This window comes from Egretta garzetta, unplaced genomic scaffold, assembly GCF_000687185.1.
Source record: "Egretta garzetta isolate BGI_Z169 unplaced genomic scaffold, ASM68718v1 scaffold1021, whole genome shotgun sequence".
NCBI classification, from domain to species: domain Eukaryota; kingdom Metazoa; phylum Chordata; class Aves; order Pelecaniformes; family Ardeidae; genus Egretta; species Egretta garzetta.
In genome coordinates, this window is record NW_009258752.1 from 140,987 (window position 1) to 148,502 (window position 7,516).

At 58.2% G+C, this 7,516-nt stretch overlaps 1 protein-coding gene across 1 annotated transcript in view; it reads left to right on the forward strand.

The window, feature by feature from the left end:
• Positions 1–5,954: 5,954 nt before the first annotated feature.
• PLP1 (proteolipid protein 1) overlaps positions 5,955–7,516 on the forward strand; it is a 5,521-nt gene continuing 3,959 nt past the window's right edge. The window contains exon 1 of the mRNA XM_009649076.2: positions 5,955–5,958. Within this exon, the coding sequence (XP_009647371.1) occupies positions 5,955–5,958 (4 nt within the window). The remainder of the gene's footprint in view (positions 5,959–7,516) is intronic.

The following is a 7,516-nucleotide window of genomic DNA, read 5'->3' on the forward strand; positions in this document are numbered from 1 at the left end:
CCATGATGGCACCTGCATCCCACGGAGCTGGTGGGTGTCACGGTGCCAACAAAACCATTGCTGGGTGCCACCCCAATGGCGGTTCATGGCTGCAGTGAATGGTGTTGTGAGGAGCCTAGTGTGACCCCAGATTCCCTACTCCATTCTGTCCTCTGCCTCCCACACTGTTATGGCCTCTGGGGTGGCTGTCCTTGGGTCCCTGCTGCAAGTTACATCCTGGAGAAGGCCTCTCATCCATCCCCATGTCTCATCACCTTGCCATCCCCAGGGAGCAAGGCTGATTCTCCCTGTCCAGCTGCCGGCACAGAGGGGCTGCACAGCAGCATCACCTAAGTAAATGTAACAACTGGAGCAGCAAATGAGTCCCCAGTCCCCAGAGCCACAGCAGGAGAGGAGCCTGTGTGGCGTTCATGGGTGGTTTCTGCCTGGCTCAGCTGCGGGGGGGACGCAAGAGGTTTGTGCAGCTGCTGCTCTCCAGCCGACCCTCTGAGAGCTGCCTGCATCTGCAGCTCTGGGGGGGAGGCAGTGGGGGCCGGGTAGAAAATGTCTGCATCTCTCACACCCACCTCCTGGTCCTACCACTGGGTTTTCTCTCCAGGAAACACCACAGCGTGCTCTCTGTGGCTTGGGCACAAGATGCCGTGACAGTAATGCCACCCCGGGGGCTCTCACCGCTGTCATTTTGCTGCCAGGCCCAGCCGTCACCTCCCCAGCACCACTTGCTCGTCCCTCAGGACAGCCCTGCTGCAGCTTGCACCCACTGGCCATGGGAAGGGTCCTGCCAGCCCAGGGACAGGGCTCGGAGCGGCTAGGTTAGACTCTGTCCCCTGGACCCTGGGAGGGGCATCACCCCTGGCATGCGTGGGAGAGCTGGGGCTGATATGGAGGCAGGCAGGAGGTGAAGCGTCTTCCTGGGCTCTAGAGGGAAATACAGGGAAAAGCTCACTCTCCAGGTAGAAATCCAAGGCAGAACACCATGGGCACGTCTGCTGCTCAAGGACTGTCCTGGCTAACCCAAGACCTCCCTCAGCATCATTCTCCCTCCTCTGGGCTCAGGGAAAGTGTGGGACAAGTTAGCACTTCCCTGGCTGTTTGGTGGCACACAAATTCACCCAAGCCTTTCAAAATGGGTCCTATGGGCAGCAAGAAATAGATGAGGCTGCCCCAGAGCTGAGCTTGGCCCCAGTGCTGCCTGTATTCTCCCTTCACAGGGCCCACTCCAGCTTTGCAGGGGCAAATAGAAACAGAGTGATCCTGGGCTGTATTTGTTCTTCTCAGGCACCACTGGCTCCAAGGAAGCAGAAAAACATTTGTCTTTCCCTTCCAGGATTTTCTGAAAGGTAAATGAGAACAGTTCAAGAATATGACCCCATGAATGGCAGAGTGAGAGAGTAATGAACAGCCCGGAGAACATCAGCATGAGGTGTCTGTTTACCCTCCTTTAGGAAGAAAATCAAGGAGAAAGTCAATGGACATGAAAGGCAAATCTGGTGTAAAATCAGCCAGGGGAAAAAAAAATCACCTTCTCCCCAAATCCATAATTAAGCTGCAGGACTCACTGCACTGGTCAAGGAGCTTGATGAGAATTAGAAATTGGGGGAAATTAGAAACTAGAATAAGAAAGCAGCTTGGACCAGCATATTACCCCCCATTTCTGCAGTAAATAACAGGGCTATTTGGTAGGTAAAAGGAGCAGTGAGCAGCCAGCAAGCCCTCTGGTGCCTGGGCTGCCTCTCTCATCATCTGGGCCTGCCTAGGGTTGTGCTGCCAGCAGCTTTCTGCACCCCTCATTCCCCAGCAGCCGTGGGTGCCTGCATGTGCCTGCACACCTCTGCCATGTGGCCCTGCCACCCTGGGCTTCACAGCCTGTGAAAGATGTGAGGACAGCAGGGTGGCAGCAGGGCTCCTGTATACATCACCTCTGGGATGCTGGATGCCCTGTCCCGAGCACGGCTGGGGCTGGTGGCCCACTCTGTCCTTCAGGCTCATGGCTCCTCCTACACCGGTGAGCCCAGGCATGGTACACCGGCTGGACGAGAAGGCCTTCCAAATTTTAAAACTTGGTATTTTAAAAAAATAAGGCTCCTGCAGGGGAAAACATCAACCAGGTACACCAAAAAGGAGGTGCAGATGCTCATCTTCTCGAAAGGGCTGCTAGACTGGGAGGCAAATTCAGTTTGGGTGTAATCTCAGCTGGCCAGTACCTCTATGGCTGCCACCCTGGTCCCAGATAAAGTCCAGGAGCTGATGCAGACAGGAGACAGGCAGTGGTGCCAGGGAGGAGGGCTCTGCCCTCAGGTTATCCAGCTGGGTTTTGTCGTACTGCCTGAGGTCCTGCTTGCTGGGGGGTCCTGAGAGCCTTGGAGCATCCCTGGGTGGCTCAGGGTGCAGGGTCCTGCTGCTGCCAACCACCACGCCCAAGGCTGGTACCCATTGCCCAGCCCATGGCTGAGCCCAGCAAGGGTTTTAGCCTGCTCCTCTCCCACACATCCCCTGTCCTTCCTCTGTCATCCCGTGACACCGTCCTGTCCGTCTGTCCTTCAGCATGCATCTCCTCTCCTCTGACAGTCTCTGCCAGCTTCTTTTTTTTTTTTTTAATTTAATTTTTATTAGCACATTTTTCAGCCTTGCAGCAACCTAGGAATACAAATAGGACAGCGAGTGCAGCCAGGCCTGGGCAGCGGCGAGCAGGGCCGGCTCCAGCAGGCGTCCCTGGCACCGCCGGGAGGAGGCAGCTGGACAGATGCTGTCAGTGCTGCTTCTTGTGGTCGCCATCTCCTCTCCCCTTGGATGGGGCTGCCTGGGAAAGCAGGAGATTTTCCACGGCAAAAGGCCTCCCGGGGGCGCGGGCAGGCAGCTGCCTGTCTCGCCCTGGCCGCAGAGCTGCCCTGGGGCACTTGATAGCAGGACATGTCTTGGACTCCCCAGCCAGGGTGTTTTTACCCTGCTGATGGGTGAACTGAGGCAGTGAGGCGGGTGAAGAAGGACAGTTAAAATAAGCAGCAGATAACGAGAAATTCAGCCTGGCCAGGGAAGTGGCTGCCTAAAAATAGCAGCAAGGTCTTCAGCTGTGACAAGATACACCGGGATTTCTCCTGCTGTCCCATGTATAATGGATAAGGGTGCTGCACGCACTGACACCGGCTCCTCTTGGGTGTACCAGGTCTGTGCCTGCATTTTGGGGGTGCAGGGTGGAGGGACTTTCTGTATTTTGCAGGGTCTGCACCTACTGAAGTGTGTGACTTTGGCCACCATGTGTCTTTGAAAACCTGGCCCTGTGCCCAGGGCAGTGCAGAAAAAAAGCCTAGCTCGCTCTGGGGAGGGCTGCCTGTGTGCCCAGCGTGCCTGCTGCGTGCTGGGGGGGCCAGGGCAAGCAGGAGGCTGTCGTGTGCCATCAGAGTGATGGGAGTGGGTGTGACAGGCTGTCTGCGGTGATTATGGGTGAGGTGACTGGGGATGGGGATGGGGATGGGGATGGGGATGGGGATGGGGAGGATGTTTTGTTTCCCTGCCCCATATGCTCCTGCTTGCTTTCCCATCTCACTTCCTTGCCCTAATGTGGTGGAGCAGTGGCAATCGGCGGTGCCCATGAGGCTTTCCCGTCACCATTGCTGTCACCTGCTTGTCCCTCCAGCCCCAAACTTGCCTTCCCCATGGCCCAGGGAAAGCCTGAGTATGGGTCACAAATGTGAAGCACTGAGGACAGCAGAGAAAAACCCACAAACATCGCAGAGAGGCCTCACCACGTGGGGGCATACATGTTTTCCTCCAAATACTTCGTTTTGGTGTTCTAGCGTCTTAGTTCAGATTCAGGGTGGCTGGGGAAGGAAAGCCTTCTCGGTGTCTAGCCCCAGCATGCCTTGCAAGGAGCAGCATGGCAGTCCTGGACTTCATTAATGAGTGCAGGTAGCTAAGCCCTTAATTGTCCTGTGGGAGATGGTTTTGGACACAACTGGCCACTGCCCAAGGGTCAGAACAAATTGCAAGGTGATCCAGATTGATTTATAAGCGTGTTTATTTTTACCAGCCTGGCATGGCCCTTTCCTGGCTGGAAAACAGGGATGCGTCTTCCCTTCCTTGCCTGAGAAATAGCAGCATTTTCTCTGGCAGGGACGAGTCAACAAGGAAACTTTTATGCGGGCTGGCAGGCTCCCTGCAGCCAAATGCTGCCCTTGGGGCCTCATCCAGGAAGGGGCTGAGCTGCAGGATTGCTCCAAGCATTCAGAAGGATGCAGTTAGGCACTGAGGATTTGCAGGAGAGGCTCTTACAACATCTCCAACTGAAATGCAAAGGGAAAGGGATGCAAGAACACCTTTTCAGCATCCCTGTGGCCACACATACCCCTGGGGCTCTGCACACCCCCCCGCCCCGTCCCCCCTGTGCGGGCAGACAGTGGTGTTTGGGGTGCACTGTTGGCTGCACACCCAGCTGCTCGGTGCAGGGTACCCACTGCAATGGCTGAGGAAAGGCAATCCCAACCACTTTCCTGACCGCTTTCTTCTTCCTCAAGCCTTAGAAATCCAGGGAGTGGATTTCCCCCTTTTCCCTGTTTTGCAGCTCTGCTCTCGTGCACCTGCAGGGGTACTGCCAGGAGATGGGCTGGTCCCTGCTTGCCAGCCGGTGATGCTAGCAGCAGCGCTGAGGGGTTTCAATCCCAGGAGGGAAACGCTTGTTGATGAACGGTGCCCGATCGCCAAGAATTTTAAGCCAGTTTGAGCAGAAATCACAGTCCCTCTGAGTTGCCCACCCTCTCCCTGATGGGGTAAAGCTGCTGTTTCTCCCCAGGGTGTTCAGAAATTGCAGAGTTGGCAAGACTGGAATTTCTGTGGAAAGAAAAATGAGAGGACGGCTAAGGGAGGTGCCCAAGAATGCCATCCACAGTGGTGGCAGAGGGTAACCCTGATCTGTTGTCTCTCAGGTGGGGACACTGGGCAGCCCTCTGCCACCCTGCCTCACAGTGGGAAACCACTGCGGGGCCAGGAGCTGGGTCCCACCAATGTGGGGGGTGCAGCTGGCCACCATGAAGCCCTGGCAGCATTTGCACAGCTGCCCAAATGGTGTTTCCCCCCAGCCCATCTTCGGGCAAGCCAAGGGGTGGCTGTTTGGGTGGGCAAGGAAGCAGCAGGGGTCCCCACAAGGTGGCCCACCCTGCTCCTGGCCTGCCACAGCCCAGGGACCACCCAGCCCCCCAGTGCCTCCAGCCCCAGGGACGGCCAGGCCCTGCCATCTTACTGCCTGGCACAAAGCGGGGCATTGAGGGACACAGCAGGGCTTTGTCCACCCAGTGCCTGCCAAGAAGGGGCCGGTTGCCCTCTGCAGGCTTCCCCGGCCCTGGGCTGACTCCACAGCTGCAGCCCCCAGGGGAGCTGGGGGCATCCATTGGAGCTGTGGCAGCCATGGGACATGGGGCACCCAAGGGAGCTAGGGTATCCACGGGAGCATCCAAGGGAGTTGGCTGCATCTGCTGCATCCCTGGAGCCATACCTGTCACTTAGGGACCCCATGGCTGTGCCCACCTGAGCACTATTCCCCCTGTGGGGGCCGAGGGGCCAGGGAAAGTATCCACAGGATTCCCATCAAAAGGGGGAAAGCTTCCAGTCTGGAGCCCCCCAAGGCTGAAAGCAGGTCCCTGGGATGAGGGATCCCCATTCCCTGCTGGCAGGTGCTGGGGGTTTGGGGAGGTCCCGTGGGGCTGTTCTCCCACACTGCCACAGCAGGCAGCCCGGGGCTGGACCCAGGGAGGTCCCCAGAGACACCCCATAACACCCCCCCATCCCCCAAACTGCTCTCTTTCTTCTGCAGAAGCCTTTTTCCCAAAAAGCCCTGAGCAGTGCAGTGGGGCAGCTCTGCCCACGCACCAGCCAGGCGAGGGACTGCCAGGCAGGCGAGGGCTCCGCAGACAGCACCACAGCAGCCGAGCGGGCGGTCGGGGGAGCTGACCAAGTCCAGCGCCATGGGTGAGTATGGGGTGGGGGTGGCGACACCCAGAGAGCTGTCACTCGTGGCTCTGGGGACCCCGTCCCAGAGCAGAGCCCCCTGAAACTTTCCGCTGTCACCGGTCAGGCCCCGATGGCCCTGGTATGGCCATGCTGGTCGTGGGTGCTGCGGGGGGAGGATGTCTCGGCATAGCAGGGATGGTGTTTTCTTTCCCAAAGCGATTTTATGTCCCTGTGTGCTCATGCGCTGCCTGTGGGGACAGATGCCATCCCCACAGCTGGACCCACCTGACCCCTCACCACACGGGCTGGAGAGATGGGAGATCCTGCTGTGGGCTGGTGGGAGCTGGGAGGTCCAGGCAGGGTGCTAAGACCTAACACAGCTCGTGCCGCTTGTATGCTGGCAGCCTTGTGAAAACGGAGGCACTCTTTGTGCCTCAGTTTCCCTAACGATACACCAGAGCTAATACTTACCGGCATACTCCCCAGGGCATCAGGGCTGCTCTGTTCCCAGGGATGCCATGGGCTGCTGCACTCTGCCTCCTTCTCCTCCTCCTCCTCCTCCTCTCTGCAGCGTATTGTTTGGCTCCAGCAGCAGCTGAGCCCGGGTACAAGGCCCGGGATTGTGCGGCACAAGGGCTCTTTCTCTCCTCCCTTCCCCTCCCCAGGCTTCCCCAGCGCAGCTTCCCAAAGCCCAAGGGGCTGGAGCTGTAGCAGGGAGCCTGCCAGGCCCTGCCACACCCTGGGACCTGCAGCCCCCACCACATCCCAGGACCCACAGCCCCCCGAGAACAGGGCCATTCACCCTGCCCCAGCCCTGGGCACCTGCCACACTACTTCCCAGGGGACCAAAAATAAAAGCAAAAAAGGTGTGTTTGGCCCAGCACCCTGCTGGGTGTGCAGGGCCATCCCCATGGATCCCACCCCCAGACCTGCTGCATCCAAGGCAAACAAGCAGGAGGGGTCCTAGTGCTCCCCCATAGCACTGCCTTTGTTCCCTGTTTGCTCTTGGCACGGGCAGCCGCTGGGGTGGCAGTGGCAGGGACAATCCCCCATTGTCCTTGGTGCCACCACACGACCTTGCTCCCAGTGGGGAGGGGAGGGCACTGCTGGCCAGGACCCCATGGCTTTCTTGTCCTTTGAGGGAGGAGATAAGCACTGTGGGATCCATGAAGGGAGAATGGGTTTGGGAACGCTTCCTATGGGTGCCTTTTTGGCATTCAAGGCACAAATGCTGTGCCCAGACCAGACGTGCTGAGGCAGCAGCTGTGCCTGGGTCAGTGGGGTGCCAGAGCCTGCACCCTGGGGAAGGGGAGCAGCTTCCCTGTGCAGGGGTGTTGCACAGCCAGGGCAGCAGGTTATCGCAGCTTAGCTGGAGCTAAACTCATGCTCTGGCTCAAACCCGCCTGGCTGGCCACCCTCAAACCAGGCAGGGGAGCGGCTGGCTGAGCACCTCCAAACCCAATACATTGGGAACCTGAGCTAATAATCCTGCATTTTAGAGCCCCAACATGAGGAAGGAGCAGGTGCCCATGGCCCCTCTGCTGAAAAAATCGAGCATTTAGACAATCCAAGCTGG